The sequence below is a fragment of the Stegostoma tigrinum genome, chromosome 7 (assembly GCF_030684315.1).
Source record: "Stegostoma tigrinum isolate sSteTig4 chromosome 7, sSteTig4.hap1, whole genome shotgun sequence".
In the NCBI taxonomy this organism is placed as follows: Eukaryota; Metazoa; Chordata; class Chondrichthyes; order Orectolobiformes; family Stegostomatidae; genus Stegostoma; species Stegostoma tigrinum.
In genome coordinates, this window is record NC_081360.1 from 87,825,643 (window position 1) to 87,842,556 (window position 16,914).

Here is a 16,914-nt window from a genome sequence, read left to right on the forward strand (position 1 = left end):
CTCCAGCACTTCCTCTTCTTACGTCAGCCAGGATGTCATGAATAACTTCCATGCTCTTCTTTGAAATACTGCAGTGAGATATTCATGCTTATGTTAAAGAGCCTGTGAGGCCTTGGATTAGCACATCACACAAATGGCAAGACCCCATAGGTGCTGAACTGGTGTAATAACCTATATTTTAGCGCTTGTCTCTATAATGGGACTTGAACCCAAAACATACTGTATTCGGCAAAAAATGCTATACACAATGACACACACAAGTTGGAGATAGAAGTGAACATGATATTGAAGCAGGTTGCTTGTTTAAGTTTATAAATCAAACATCAGTGTTGAACATATGCAGTGTTTTGCTTTAGATAAAAGGTAGATGCTGGAGAATCCGAGATAACAAGGTGTGGAGCTGGATCTTCCCCTCCCCCATTTCTGATGAAGGGTCTAGGCCTGAAACATCAGCTTTCTTACTCTTAAGACACTGCTTAGCCTGCTATGTTCATCCAGCTCCACACCTTGATATGTCAGTGTTTTGCTTAAACTGTGGCTGTAATAGGCATTAGAAGAGGATGGTACTGTAGGGATAATGTTACTGGAGGCCCAGACCAGTACTTTGAGCATACTGATTCAGATCACACTATTTAAATTAAATTGAATCTGGAGTTGAAAGCTAGCCCCATTAAAAATGAACATGGAACTATCTTCAAATTATTGTGAAAATCCATTACGTTCGCTACTGTCTTTTAGGGACTTTGTCACCCTTACCTGGTCTAGGTAAGCCATTGCCCATAAAAAGCAATTTAGCTGTATTTAACAGCTGTCTGAAATGGCTGAGCAAATTATCCTGTTTAAGGGTTAACTGATGATGGGGGCCAAATGCTAAACTTGCTGAAGATGCCCATACCCTGTGAAAGAATAAAGATAAAAGAATGCTGCTTATTGTAACATGGAAATTATTCAGATGTAGAGGGAAATGATGCTCATCGTCATATGCAAAGGATGAATGATGATGGATTATATAACTTTTTAAAAAACTTTTGAAAGGTGTGAGGCATTTAAGATAATGGTAGAGGGGGGATAAAAAACCCAGCACCAAGATATAGTTGGGCAGTGGGACCGTTTTAATGTTGTAGACAAGTGCCTGGTAGTAATTTCCTTATACAGCTTATGATTAACAGCTGATCTTGTTCCCAGAAACGAAGTTAGAATGCAACTAATTTTAAGAAGTCCCCTGATTACGTCAGTATCTTATGGTTGTTATCCTGGAAGCCTGGGGTCAAATAGGTCAAAGATTTAGTTGAATAAAAGCCTGTCTTGTGGGATCAAGTCTTTGAGTAGTTTGTTAATTCATTTAATTGGCAATTGTTGTAAATAGTGAGTTGTTTTGTAGCATGGGCAGATTTCGGGTTCAGCCTTCCGTCCATAAATCATCCAGAGGCATTGAAGGTAGCTCAGTGCAAGGCAGGTTGAAGTAGTAAATGGCTTAGGTTTCATTTTTTATGCTTACTTTTGGAGGAAAAGATTTTCTGTTTTTGTTACTCGTATGAAATGTGTCTTTTGAGATTAATATCCGTTGTTTAACACCTTGTTTCTTCCATTTGGTGCAAAAGCTTCAACAGTTAGCGTGAAGCCCGTGTCTAACACTGGATCCCTGCAACGTTCTCGCAGTGATATTGATGTGAATGCAGCTGCTAATGCCAAGTCACGCTTGACTGCTACTCCAAGTAATACACCTGGACATTTCAGCTCAGCGGCAGCCCTACCTCCAGGGTCCTACGCTTCACTAGGTAAGAAGTACAAGGACATCTTTTTTGAACTGCTTTATGTACCACAAGTCTGTAGTAGGACCATCGTTGTGGGTCACCTAGAATTTTAAGTGTAGTGAAAGAGACATTCTACTCTGAATTTGAAAACTCTGTTCACCATCCAAGTTAGAAATGTTTGCACCTTTTTTTGATAGTTTTTAATTAGGATCAGTTTTTGAATCAGGTGTCCAGAGACAAGTGGAACCTCGTGCCCTAATTAAGTTATTTTTGTGTTGTGCTTAACAACTAGAACAAGCTTACCTATTGGTCGACTTTGAAATAGAAGTTTTTGTTGGGTTGTGTCAAAAGAACTAAGTACAGCATAATATGCTTCACGGGTTTGAGATACTTTAGCTATCCGAACCAAACATGGTTGCTAATGTACAGAAAAGGCAGTAATTCTAGGACTTTGTCACAAACAATGTTGAGCAGTTTTAACTCCAAAATGATATGACAATGTGGAAGCTATTAAATAGATAAACAAGTATTATAAAGCTGCATTTAGATTGTACTCTGAAAAAATAGTTTGTGGGTAGCACAATGTAACTGAATTAATTAAAATTCGAATACTCTGTCTATGTTAGAATAGAGTTGGATCCCTAAAGAGCAGAAATAGGTCATCTGGCCTTACAAGCCTGCTCTGCTATTCATGGCTGATCTGCTACTCTTTCATTTCAAACTTTCCCCATGTTCCTTGATTCCCATAGAAGGTGCAATTTATTGATCTCGCTCTTAAATACATACAATTATTATCTATATCCCTCTAGGTTAGAGAATTCTGGACATTCTCAGCCTCCTGGTAAATAACTATTTCTATGTCATCATAAATGGCTTTTGTTTTCCCCCCTAGACTATTACCCAGAGTTCCAGATTTCCCAGCCAGGGAAATCATTCCCTCAGGATCCACACTGACAAACTCTTAGGAATTTTCTATATTTTAGTGTGATTTTCTCTTGTCTGTCTTGCACTACTTAACTTGTCCTCAGAACACAGTGTCATCCAAGATCAGTCCAGTGAACCTTAATTGCACTCCCTCTGAGATAAGTATATTCTTTCTTGGGTAAGGAAACCAAGCTGTACATACCACTCCAGGTGTGGTTTCAGAAAATTCCTGTATAATTGCAATAGAGTTTTACATTTTTAACTCAAATCTCTTTGTAATAAATTCTAAAAGATTGTTCTCCAGGTAATAGAATACAGTGTTGGATCATTATCTATTTGAGAATTTTCAAAATTTCTAGAAAATAACAAGAAGCTGACAGCCCACAATATTTAATACTAAACTTGGCCAGTCTTTAAGGGAAAAAATTCATTTGAAAGTTAATTTTTGTCACCAAAGCCTTGGATCTCTTTTGACTTTCTTATTTTTAATCAAGTAAAGTATATAATTATAATAACCATGTAATAACATTATCAATATACAGAATGTGGATTTTCTTTTACCTTTATTATCTAATTCAGTTTCTTTTTTATTTAATGCCCATATTTTCTGCCTTTATTAGCCTCTACGTGGAGCTGTAAATGTCTCTACTTTCACAACTCCACAGATTCTCTAGTTTACTATGGGTTAAAATCATGAACCCATCTTTGCTAACCATACTAACATTTCCCTGTCCTCCCTATCTTCTTTTGCTGAAAGATGGCACATCCACTAAAGCTGAGGGTAAGCAGCTTGTTTTCTGTTACCAGCTGTCTGTCCCATCTTGTGTATTCTGGCTGGTATCTGTGACAACACTGTTCTTCTAGTGGTTTCCATTTGTGACCATAATTGGTACCTCGCATGAAGTGTTGCATGGTGATGCAGTGTTTGTATATATATATTTATATATGTACACATGTATGTATATAAATAGATATATATATTTCCTCAGCTAAACTTAACATAGCTGTGTTGATCCATGTACATTATATCTACAATCTGGGTTCTTTGAGTTCATACTGCAACATTTGGCCTCTGCACAAAAATATATTATTTTGAGTTATAAGTGATGGTAGAGTAGTTTTTCAGAGATAAAAGATACCGTCTCCAGAGTGCGGCAGATTGAAGTTCTCATCTACTTGCAGAGTAATCATTTTTGAGAGTCTGTAAGCAAATTAGCAATGGATAAAATGGTAAAATGGATTCTTTCCAGCATCAAAGCTAACACCAATCTTTTAGACTTATTTACAGCATAATTTGAAAGTAAAGGCACAACTAGCAATAGTGTACATTCTCAGTGCAATAGTGAACAGCAGTAAAATCTATGTCACATGAAGAGCTAGATATTTCCACTTTTTATAGGTCTCATCAGACAGACTTAATTGCACATATTCTAAGTTTTAATCACAGCAAATATTCCTTTTAAGCACCATTCTTTTAATCTATTTTTGGATGAATGTGTGTAAGGTAAATTAGATGAAAACAGCGAACAAAACATCTAACACAAAAAGCTGTGGTATTTGTTCAAGAAATCAGATTTTAGATAATGAAATAAAGTTGGTAAATTTCTAAGACCAGATTTCTGATAATTCTGTTGAGTTTTTTTCATTGTTTTCTTTGTTGTATTGTGTTTCTCCTGTACTGTTCAATTTTGCAATAGTGACTTATTTTCCAACGTGACAGAACTGACAACTTCAATTGTTTACTTCATCTTAAGGGGTTTCTACAAAGAAGGATGGTAAGAGAGTTGTGCAGGCTTTGTGCTTTTGTTGTGAGTTTAGGCTGCGGGAAAGGGCATCCCATTCTATGTGCTGAACTTGTGTATTTGGGCTGTGTCCATCTGTGAGAGAGAAATTTTTCATTACTTGTGACGTAATTTACAGCAAAATTAAGTTTTGACACTGGCTGTGTATTATTTGTGTTGTGTTGGATTATACAAAAACAAATAGGCAGTGTGACTAGTATTGTCAGTTTGTGCTGCTCACTTGTAACTATCAGTGGTTGGCCTTGTTATGCCCAAGCTTCAGTTCTGTGCAGTATTTGGCAATTTGCTGAGTGCATGTTGTTACAACATGATTGTCAATAAAAGCTTCAAATTGGAAAACTGAAAAAGAGGACCTCTAATAAAAACTATTATTTGCTAGTTAAGTAATTCAGTAACATGTAGCAGCCCTTTGCTTTCCATTATTTATTTACTACTTGTTTTGCTCTTTCAATTAGGGTTACATGTATCTAACTTCTGAGCTGCTTCTGTGCAACATGACTATCTACAGTGATGATAATTTTGAATTGAATTCTATATTGTTTTACATATTTACAGGGTCTTCAATAGTATAAACCTTTAGAAATGTTTATCATTTATTTCAGAAAATTGCCTTGGAGTTGCAGCAGAGAGACTTTTAAACATTATAGTTGGAAACACAAGAGAGAACTCATCTTTTATGGTTTACTTAAATTCTAAAGATATAGGTAGAAGCCGATAGCTATAATGATAGTGATTATAGCTTGTTTGTATATGTTGCAGCAATACTTGGATTGAAGAAACTGTCTTAGCTCCAGTGTCACAAATACATTCCATTGTACTGTTGCAATATTTCCACTTTCTAAACCAGCCATTTCTTTGTCTTTCTGTTATGCCTTCATTCTTTTTCCTAACTTTTCTGGAATAGTTTGAACAACATAGACCAATGCTGCTTTAGTCAAATGTTTACAGGTGGTATCCTAGTCAGAGGACATTACTGTTGACTTTTTTCCCTGTCAATTTCATCATTTGCATATTTGCACTGCAGAGTGTCACTCAGGACTAACTGTCATAAAATAGAGATAGGTAGAAAAGCTCAGCAGTCTGGCAGCAACTGTGGAGAAAAATCAGAATTTAACATTTCTGGTCCACCGACCCTTCCTCAGAATTAATAGTAGCTAGGCAAATGTCAGCTTATGTACATAAGTTCAGGTGGGGGGAGGGGGTAAGGAGTAAATGATAGCTGGGGATCGACCCCAAAGAGAGAGAACAGCTGGACAGACTAAGGAATGGATGATGATCTGGCTGGAGCAAAGGCTTGAACTGCCCCTACCCACCACCACCCCCTTCTGCCCTCCTCCACTTGGCTGAACTCGTCCTCACCACGACCAACTTCTCTTTTAATTCGTCTCATTTTCTTCAGTTGAGGGGGGTTGGCCATGGGTACCTGCCATAGGCTGCAGTTATGCCATCTGGGGTACATGGAACATTTCTTGTTCCAAACCTACTCCAGCCCCCATCCACAACTCTTCTGATTTATATTGATGATATCATTGGTGCTGCTCCCCTCTCACGTCTGGAATTGGAAAAGTTCGTCAGTTTTTGCTTATAATTTCCACGCCATCCTCACTTTCACCTGGCCTGTCTCCGACTCCTGTCTTCCTTTCCCCAATGCCTGTTTCTGTTTCTGGGGATAGATTGGCCACTAATATCTGCTGTAAAACCTACCAACTCCTGCATTTGTTCAATAAGGGGACCTCTGAAATATCCATCTTCTTTCTCAATCAAGGATTTCCCCAGCACCATTGTTGATAAGGCCCTTAACTGGGTCCGACATAGCTCCCACACGTCCACCCTCGCGCACACCCCCCCCACCCCCCCCTTCCCTCCACAACAGCGATTAGGATCCCCTTTGTCTTTATCTACCATCCCACCAGTATCTACCTCCAGAAGGTCATCAGCTGCCATTTCTACCACCTTCAGTGCGATGCCACCACCAGACACCCATTCCCCTCCTCTCCCTAATCCATCTTCCACTGGGGCCGTTCGCTCCAAGATGCTCTGGTTCATTCCCAACAGCCCCTCTCTCCATTTCGCCTTCCCCTGCAACTGCCAAAGGTGTAACACCTGCCTATTTACCTCCTCCCTCCTTAGTATCCAAGGACAAAAACGTACCTTCCAGGTGAAGCTGCACTTCCCACAATCTACTGATTTGCTGCTCACAATGTGGTCTCCTCTACATCCACAAATTGAAGCATAGAATGGGTGACCACTTTGCTATCATGTTCTGCCTATCTATGTTCTGCCTGCAGAAAGGACCCTGAGCTTCCAGTTGCCTGCCACTCTAAAACACCGCTCTGTTCTGTGGACAGAATCTCTGTCTCAGGCTTGCTGCAGTGTTTCGGCAAGCCTCAGCACAAGCTGGAAGAACAATACCTCATTTTCCACCTGGGGAGCCGAAGCCCTCCAAGCTTTGAACAGTAGTTTTAGGGCCTGAACTCTCCCATGCCCTAGCACCCAACCCCACATATCCGATAACAAGGTGTAGAGCTGGAATGAACAAAAAGGCCAAGCAGCGTCAGAGGAGCAGGAAGGCTGATGTTTCGGGCTGAGACCCCCCTTCAGAAAATTGAAATTGAAATTTCAGAATATTGAAATCTCACTCTATCTATCTCACTCTATCTATCCCCCTCCCCCTCCCCCTCCCCCTCCCCCGCGCCCCCTCTCCGCGTGTCTGTCTCTCATTCTCCACTCCTGCACTTCCCGCCCACAGCCAATTTCATAGCTGTCATCAGTTCTGTGGAAGGGTCACCAGATTTGAAACTTAAACTCTGATTTTTCGTCCCAGATGCTACCAGACCGGCTGAGTGTTTCCAGCAGTCTTTTTGTTTCTGGTTTACAGCGTCTGCAATTCTCAGTTCTTAGTTAGGACTGACTGGCATTGGACATGCAGCTGGTCAATCTTTTCCACCAGCCCCCTCTGAATTGGAATCTGGAACATCAAATACTCTATGGTTTTTTTTCCCTCAAATAACACAGACATTTGTCTTTAAAAACCTGGGATCTTTCTTGCACCTCTGACTCAACCACCGATTAATATGAAGCTTGCAAATTTAGGACTGTACTAATGATTATAAACCAAAGCGGTGATTGACATGACATCATTGTTGAATTGTTTGCTTAGTGAAATTTGATCAATATCCCTAATTTCTATAATCAGAAACAAAAGTAAACAAGAAAAGTTGACTTGTCGCACTTGAAATTTCCCTTAAATTTCACAATCACTGTCACTGACAGAAATTCCAGCCCAAGGCCAATCAGTTATTGACTCTGCTAAAGCGCACATTCTAATATCAAGAATTTTTTTTTAGCTTCTCATTCTGTGTCTGAATTGAGGATTTTTTCCTCTGCCTTTTGCAGGTGATAGTGTATTTGGTACCTGGATAAATAATAGATTTTTCCATTGATTTGTTGGGATGGGTTTGATTTTTTTTCCCCTTCCTTTTGTGTATTTGGTATGCAGTGGAAGCATTTTTAATAGGTATTTGCCTCCATTGACTACTTTCAAAATGGAGGTCATTTGCAAGTTTAGATAATTTGCTGCCAATCTTTTTGTAACTGTCTTTAGCTATTCCTCTTGATCGTGAGTTTGCTTTTCATTTAAGTGTACCTAATTTCCCATTAATTCTCCTGTTTTTCCTTGTATTCCTTATCTTGTGACCAAGAAGAAGCACTACTTCTCTCTTGATTTTTTTGCTTTTTATCAGAGTTTGAATACACCGCATTGTGGAAAAAAAATTCCCAAACTTAAGAGTTGGGACAGAAAAAAAACAGGAAATGATTGCTGCAACCACTGAGATAGGAAACACAGCAAATTATAATGAATTGGAATGATAGAGAGTTTAGAATAACCTTGTGTGAAGGAAAAAGCTTTTTTTCTGACTTAGGTGGTTGACAAAACAACTGATTTCAGATTTCTATTGTCAGCAGAATAGTTGATTTCACAACTGAGTTGACAAAATTACATTTTTAGTTGTCTTTGTTTATGAAAAGCTATTACTTGTTTGTTTTTGGGTAAATTGTGAGATTTAAGACAATGAGAAATTTCTCCTAATCATAATAGATGGTGTAGTGAACAGTGAAGATTATCTCCGAGTACAACAGGACTTTGATTAGGTGGGCCAGTGGGCTGAGGAGTGGCAAATGGAGTTTACACTTTGGTTTGCCTGACCAAAATGCCTAAACCTGAGTAGGACGTACACACTTAATGGTGGGTTGCTGGGGAGTGTTGCCGAGCAGAGAACTCTGTGGAGGTGCATATTTCTTGAAAGTGGAGTCTCACGTAGACAGGGTGGTGAAGATGATGTTTGGCACCTGCCTGCGTTGGTCAAAGCATTGAGTATAGAAGTTGGGATGCCATGTTGTGGCTGGACAGGACATTGGTGGGCCCCATTTAGAATACTGCATAGAATTCTGGCTGCCATTCTCTTGGAATGGTCTTATTAAACTTGAGAGTGTGCAGGAAAGATTAAGAAGGATGTCGCCAGGATTGGAGGGTTTGAACTATTGTGAGGGGCTGAATAGGCTCGGGATTTTTCCCCTGGAGCATTGCAGACTGAGGGATGACCTTGTAGATGCTTATAAATTCATGAAGGGCATGAATGGACTGAATAGCCAAAGTCGTCTTCCTCGGGTTGGGGAGTCCAAAACTAGAGAGCAAAAATATGAGGTGAGAGAAGAATGATTTTTACAAAGAACCTGAGGGATAACTTTTCCAAATAAAAGGCAGTGTGTGTATGGAATGAGCTGCCAGTGGTGGAGGTGGGTACAATTACAATGTTTAAAAAGCACATGGATTGGTATATGAATACTGAGTTTTGAGAGGATTGTGGGATGAAGCCACATTAGGATGCCTGGTCAGTGTGGACAATTTGGACTGAAAAGTCTATTTATGTGCTGTATGACTATTACTCTATGACGGCTCAGCCACTTCTTTGTACACACCTAAAGGCTGCTTAAGTTTTGGAATAATGCTGAAAATGAATGGTGGGATCATATCCTGTCCACGTGATAGTATAATCGTAAAGGTAGAGGCGCTTGGGAACGAACTAGATCTTGTGCCTCATCAGCAGAGCTATATACCTTGTCGAGTACAAAAACAAAGTTGCTGGAAAAGCTCAGCAGGTCTGGCAGCATCTGTGAACGAGAAAACAGTTAACGTTTCAGGTCTGGTGTCCCCCCCCCCCCCCCCCAGAACTGATGGTGGCTGGGAAAACGTCAGTTTATATGCAGAAAATATGGAGGTGGGTGGGATAGGGAGTAAACGATAGGATAGAGCCCAAGGAGAGGGAAAGACAGTTGGACAGACAAAGGAGTTGCTGACGATCAGGCTGGGAGGGTGAGTAGCTGATAATGATAGTTAACAATTACTCTCACTCTCAGCCTGATCGTTAGCAACTCCTTTGTCTGTCCAACTGTCTTTCCCTCTCTTTAAGCTCTATCCCATCGTTTACCCCCTACCCCACCCACCTCCCTATTTTCTGCATGTAAACTGATGTTTTCCCAGCCACGATAATAAAGCGTGAAGCTGGATGAACACAGCAGGCCAAGCAGCATCTCAGGAGCACAAAAGCTGACGTTTCGGGCCTAGGCCCTTCATCAGAGAGGGGGATGGGGGGAGGGAACTGGAATAAATAGGGAGAGAGGGAGGTGGAGAGAAAAGATGATAGGTGGGGAGGGGATAGGTCAGTCCAGGGAAGACAGACAGGTCAAGGAGGTGGGATGAGGTTAGTAGGTAGGAAATGGAGGTGTGGCTTGAGGTGGGAGGAAGGGCTGGGTGAGAGGAAGAACAGGTTAGGGAGGCAGAGACAGGCTGGACTGGTTTTGGGATGCAGTGGTGGAAGGGGAGATTTTGAAGTTGGTGAAGTCCACATTGATACCATTGGGCTGCAGGGTTCCCAAGCGGAATATGAGTTGCTGTTCCTGCAACCTTCAGGTGGCATCATTGTGGCACTGCAGGAGGCCCATGATGGACATGTCATCTGAGGAATGGGAGGGAGATTTAAAATGGTTTGCAACTGGGAGGTGCAGTTGTTTATTGCTAACCGAGCGGAGGTGTTCTGCAAAGTGCTCCCCAAGCCTCCGCTTGGTTTCCCCAATGTAGAGGAAGCCACACTGGGTACAATGGATACAGTATACCACATTGGCAGATGTCCAGGTATCTGCTTAATATGGAAAGTCATCTTGGGGCCTGGGAAGGGGGTGAGGGAGGTGGTGTGGGGCAAGTGTAGCACTTCCTGCGGTTGCAGGGGAAGGTGCCAGGTGTGGTGGGGTTGGAGGGGAGTGTGGAGTGAACAAGGGAGTCGTGGAGAGAGTGGTCTCGCCAGAAGGCAGTTAAGGGTGGGGATGGAAAAATGTCTTGGGTGGTGGGGTCGGATTGTAGATGGCAGAAGTGTCGGAGGATGATGCGTTGTATCCGGAGGTTGGTGGGGTGGAATGTGAGAACGAGGGGGATCCTCTGGGGGCGGTTGTGGCGGGGGCAGGGTGTGAGGGATGTGTTGCAGGAAATGTGGGAGGCGCAGTCAAGGGCCTTCTCGACCACTGCGGGGGGAAAGTTGCGGTCCTTGAAGATCTTGGACATCTGCGATGTGCGGGAGTGGAATGCCTCATCCTGGGAGCAGATGCAGCAGAGGCGGAGGAATTGGGAATAGGGGATGGAATTTTTGCAGGAGGGTGAGTGGGAGGAGGTGTATTCTAGGTAGCTGTGGGCATCGGTGGGCTTGAAATGGACATCAGTTTCTAGCTGGTTACCTGAGATGGAGACTGAGAGGTCCAGGAAGGTGAGGGATGTGTTGGAGATGGCCCAGGTGAACTTGAGGTTCAGGTGGAAGGTGTTGAAGTGGATGAACTGTTTGAGCTCTTCTTGGGAGCAAGAGGTGGCGCTGATACAGTCATCAATGTAACGGAGGAAGAGGTGGGGTTTGGGGCCTGTGTAGGTGCGGAAGAGAGACTGTTCCACGTAACCTACAAAGAGGCAGGCATAGCTTGGGCCCATGCAGGTACCCATGGCCACCCTCTTTGTCTGTAGGAAGTGGGAGGAATCGAAAAAGAAGTTGTTGAGGGTGAGGACGAGTTAGGCTAGGCGGATGAGGGTGTTGGTGGAGGGGGACTGGTCGGGCCTGCGGGACAGGAAGAAGCGGAGGGCCTTGAGGCCATCAGCATGAGGAATGTAGGTGTATAGGGACTGGACATCCATGGTGAAAATGTGGTGTTGTGGGCCAGGGAATTAGAAGTTCTGGAGGAGGTGGAGGGCGTGGGTGGTGTCATGGACGTAAGTAGGGAGTTCCTGGACCATAGGGGAGAAAATGGAGTCCAGATAGGTGGAGTTGAGTTTGGTGGGACAGGCTGAGACGATGGGTCGACCAGGGCAGGCAGGTTTGTGGATTTTGGGAAGGAGATAGAAATGGGCCGTGCGGGGTTGTGGAACGAGAAGGTGGAGGCTGTGGGTGGGAGGTCCCCTGAGGTGATGAGGTCATGGATGGTATTGGAGATGATGGTTTGGTGCTCGGGGGTGGTGTCATGATCAAGGGGGCGGGAGGAGGTGGTTTCGGAGAGTTTGTGGGCCTCCTGTAGTGCCACAATGATGTCACATGAAGGTTGCAGGAACAGCAACTCATATTCCGCTTGGGAACCCTGCGGCCCAATGGTATCAATGTGGACTTCAGCTTCAAAATCCACCCCCCACCCCCCCACCCCCGACTGCATCACACAACCAGCCCAGCTCGTCCCCTCCCCCCACTGCATCCCAAAACCAGCCCAGCCTTTCTCTGCTTCCCTAACCTGTTCTTTCTCTCACCCATCTCCACCCCACACCCCCCAAGCCACACCTCCACTTGCTACCTACTAACCTCATCCCACCTCCTTGACCTGTCCGTCTTCCCTGGACTGACCTATCCCCTCCTACCTCCTCTCCACCTATCTTCTTTTCTCTCCACCTTTGGTCCGCCTCCCCCTCTCTCCCTATTTATTCCAGAACCTTCTTCCTATCCCCCTCTCTGATGAAGGGTCTCGGCCCGAAACGTCAGCTTATGTGCTCCTGAGATGCTGCTTGGCCTGCTGTATTCATCCAGCTTCACACTTTTTATTGTCTTGGGTACTCCAGCATCTGCAGTTCCTGTTATCTCTGATACAGTTTTCCCAGCCACCATTAGTTCTGAGGGAGGGTCACCAGACCCAAAACATTAACTCTGTTTGCACAGATGCTGCTCGACCTGCTGAGCTTCTCCAGCAAGTTTGTTTTTGTTCGTCATTTATAGCATCCGCAGTTCTTTTGGGGTTTTGTTTTGCCTTATCTGTACTGAAATGTAAAATATCAGCATTATGGCATTGCCATCTTCCACATCTGCCTGCCTTGTTATTCCCTTTTCCTGTTGGTGTCGCGTTAAGGGCAGCTTCCTTGTTTTCAAACTGTAGACTGATCCCCTGTCTAGGAACCCTCATGACTCATCAAATTAATTTAAGATTCTTAAAACTCAGGACAAATAGATGTCTATTCTTTCAGTCTGACTTCTCCATAAAATCAGGTCACAGGAATATCAATGTAGAGTTCGAATGAATCTTTGTCAACAAATTAAATTGCTTGTTGTATTTTTACCTCCAAAAGCTCGCTTTTAATATTTTATGCAATAATTCCATTGCAAAGAGCACTGACTGCAATACATTGTTTAATATTTTAACTGTATAATTTAGAATACTGCCATTGTTTGCCAGACTCTTCATGACAGTTATTGAAACAACATCATGCAGAGGAGTACAATGAGAATAATATTTGAAGTGGGAACTCTTGATTACCAATGTTAATGCTCATGTTCTTTAATAAAGCAGAATTCTGAGGACATGAGATTAATGGGAACTTGTTTCCATTAGGCAGGGAGACTCGGGCCTGTGGGCACAGCCTTAGAATTAGAGGGGGTAAATTTAAAACGGAAGTGAGGACACATTCCTTCAGCCAGAGAGTGGTGGGCCTGTGGAATTCATTGCCACGGAGCACAGTGGAGGCTGGGATGTTAAATGTCTTAAAGGCAGAAATTGATAAATTCTTGATCTCACAAGGAATCAAGGGCTACGGGGAGAGTGCAGGGAAGTAGACTTGAAATACCCATCAGCCATGATTAAATGGTGGAGTCGACTTGATGGGCCGAATGGCCTTACTTCCACTCCTGTGTCTTGTGGTCTTATGTTATCAATTATTTTTTAAATGATTGAATGAATTAGAATTTTGATGTGATATTTGAAATTGCTTGTGTGGTAGGACATAAGACCCTATCCATAAAATATTGAGTTCACATGCAGGTTAAATTTTGTGAACTTTTGTTTAGTTAGGATTAGTTGTCATGTGGACCAGGTTGTTTGTGTGATAAGAATGGATGTCTAGTTACTTTTATCCTCAACATAATAGACATGTTTCAGACCAATGTTTTGCCCACCTGATATCTTGCAATGTTACTGCTACTTTGTCTCGTACTCCAGATTTGTAAAGGATTTTCCTGAAATTGGCCACACTTTTTTCCCCTCAAGTCCTGTTCTCGTGATTGTAATAGTGGTGAATATTGAAGATCACTACTGTTTTAAGATTACAATGGAACAATAACTTAAGGGGATCCAACTTGTGTCCAAACCCTGAACAACCTGTAGGGTTTCCACGGAGATGTGTGAGCATGTAAACTAGTCACACTGTTATTTAGTGATTTATCGAGGGTTGTTCTTGCTAGGCCTGAGTGCAGTTTATTATATCCATTATACCAGAAGGAAGTTGAATTTCTCTTGCACCCCTGGCTCTGTTGATACTGCAAGCTGGAAGGAAAAAGCAGACTGAGCGGGAGGAAATGTTGAGCTAGGTGTTTAGAAGTGGATGGGAAAATATTGATGAACAATGGGCTATATAATTTGAATAAAAAGGTGAGTTAATAAAGCATTTAAAATGATTAGAAAAACCCAGTTTAAAAATAAATCTTAAATGCTGATGCTTCATTGAGATGAAGATAGCCATGACAGTGTGTCTTTAACTTGCAATGCTGAAGAGCAAGTGGCTTCACTGGAATTGCAGCTTTACTACTTTTTGTTCCTGGGTTGTGGGCTTCTCTAGCTAGGATGGCATTTATCATCCTTGAGAAAGTGATAGTGAGTTATCTTCTTGAACTGCTGCCAGCTACTTAGTATAGGTAATTGTGTTGTTAGGGTAAGTGCGGTTCCATGATTTTGATCCAGCAACACACAGAACAGTAAATGTATTTCCAAGTTGGGATGGTGGGTGGCTTGAAGGGGAATTTACAAGTAGTGATATTCCCAAGAATATATTGCCCTATTCCTTGTCCTTCTCGATAGTAGCGGTTGTGGATTTACAAAGTGCTGCCTGAGGGGCCTTTGTGAATTGATACAACATGGCACCAGGGTCAGCAAGTTCTTGCTGCAGACTATGATAACATTCTGAAAGTAATGTAAAATGCAGTCAATGGAATATCTCTCCCTTTCATCACTGACTGCAAATCTGGTCCATTGCACCATCTAGTGGAGAAGATTATTGGTGGAGATAACCAAGTGTGGAGCTGGATGAACATGGCAGGCCAAGCAGCATCTTACCTGCTGTGTTCATCCAGCTCCACACTTTGTTGTCTCAGATTCTCCAGCATCTGCACTTCCTATTATCTCTGATGACAAGATTATTGATGGACTTGTCCAGTCTTTTCTCATCCATTTGTGTGGTTAGCAGCAATGAAAGCATATACATTTTTGTCAGCGAAGTTTAAATTACTTCTGAATTACTGAATCAAAATATTTTGTGGAAATGTAATTCTTATTTCATGGATGAATAGGAAATAATGTAATACAAGTAAATCAGAACAAATGAAATCAATTCCAATCCAAATGATTTAAAATTGTTGCAGTTGTTTTACTTTGGCTTCAGTGTGGTATGCATCCATAGTATGATGCATAAAATAGTTATGTACTTAAGTCGAAGTAGTACATGGTGCAAGTTCCTGTCACTTTTGTAACGTTATAATTTTAAGTTTTTAGCAATTTAGGAATAAATTTCATTTAGCTTAACTCTATTGGCAACAGGCATGACATTGGCTATTGGAATAATTTATTGCATTCAAAAACAAAAACATTGAATTTTTGTTCAGATTTGTAATGCTGCACTTTTCTTTTCTACAGGTGTATTGTTGTCCTTTTTACATAGTGTATTTGTATTGATTGGAATTGCTTTGGAAGTTTGTACCTATTATTTATAGTAAATGATTCCAGCTGTGCAGATGTATTCACTTCAATTGTGGTGTAAAAATGCACATTTCACACTGGTAAAATAGCAATTTACACCAGCCATTTCTGTTAACTCCTTGTGTTTAGGTGGTATTGATATTCTCTGATAATAAAGACTTGGGTAACCAAATGTATTTCTTAATTTCGGTAATCAGGTACTTATTTTTAAAAGGGGGATCTAAAATTGCTTAAAATTCAATTTATCTCATGCCATCAGTAGTACTATGAACTAATTTCAATTTGTTGAAGTGAGTAAGGGATATTAAGTTAACTAGAAATTATTGGCTGTCTTTAAGTTTCTGGTTTTGACTGAGTATGCTTGTGTACGTGTACAGGTCGAGTGCGCTCTAGACGTCAGAGCGCTGGGAGTACCACCAGTGTAGCCAGTACACCCTCTGATACCAGAGGCCGAAGCCGAGCTAAAGTAGTATCTCAGTCCCAACGTAAGTGAAACAAATGCTTCTTAGTAAATTTTACAGATTGTAATATTTGGATACTAAGAACTTTAAATTGTTTTAGCTATTCTATAAAATTAAGTTCTGTTCTGTTATATTCTTGCCAACCTATTGTACATTGTGGTTTCTCTTTTTAATTTGCATTTATTTTAACGTTAAGTCCTATGCAGTGGTAATTGATTTTACAAAAAAATTATTCCTTGCGTTTAAGTGCACTTTTGGCCATATAGAGGTAGCCTGATTGTGCCGCCTTTATGACTAGTCTGAATCTATATGCAGGGTCCTATATGCTGATTTTTGTTCTATTTGAGAAACTGTTTATTTCTCTTCGATTCCTCCCTCTTTAATGTGCACAAATTAGCAGTTTAATAGTTTAAGTGGTACAATCTTGCCTCTTTACTATTGTGCGTCAGTATGCATATAAACGTAACAGAAGTATTTAATACTGCAGTTAGTACTGGAACAAAGCTAACATACATCTCTGACCTATATGATGTTTGGGAAAACTTAACTAAAGTGGTGATGACAATTCTTGTAGTCATGCATTTCGTTAATCTTTCTATTGAACTTCTTGCACCTATCCCTTTTACCTGCTTCCATGCTCAGGATCCAGATCAGCTAATCCTGCAGGCGGTAAGGTTTCTCTTCACCTACAAGAATAAATTTAACCTACTGAAAAATGAA

At 41.5% G+C, this 16,914-nt stretch overlaps 1 protein-coding gene across 1 annotated transcript in view; it reads left to right on the plus strand.

Annotated features, from left to right (window-relative positions):
• The window catches only part of clasp1a (cytoplasmic linker associated protein 1a), a 287,369-nt gene that overhangs the window by 169,143 nt on the left and 101,312 nt on the right, over positions 1–16,914 (plus strand). The window contains exons 19-23 of the mRNA XM_059647511.1: positions 1,602–1,778; positions 3,436–3,459; positions 4,433–4,453; positions 16,111–16,218; positions 16,837–16,863. Coding sequence (XP_059503494.1) covers positions 1,602–1,778; positions 3,436–3,459; positions 4,433–4,453; positions 16,111–16,218; positions 16,837–16,863 — 357 coding nt within the window. The remainder of the gene's footprint in view (positions 1–1,601; positions 1,779–3,435; positions 3,460–4,432; positions 4,454–16,110; positions 16,219–16,836; positions 16,864–16,914) is intronic.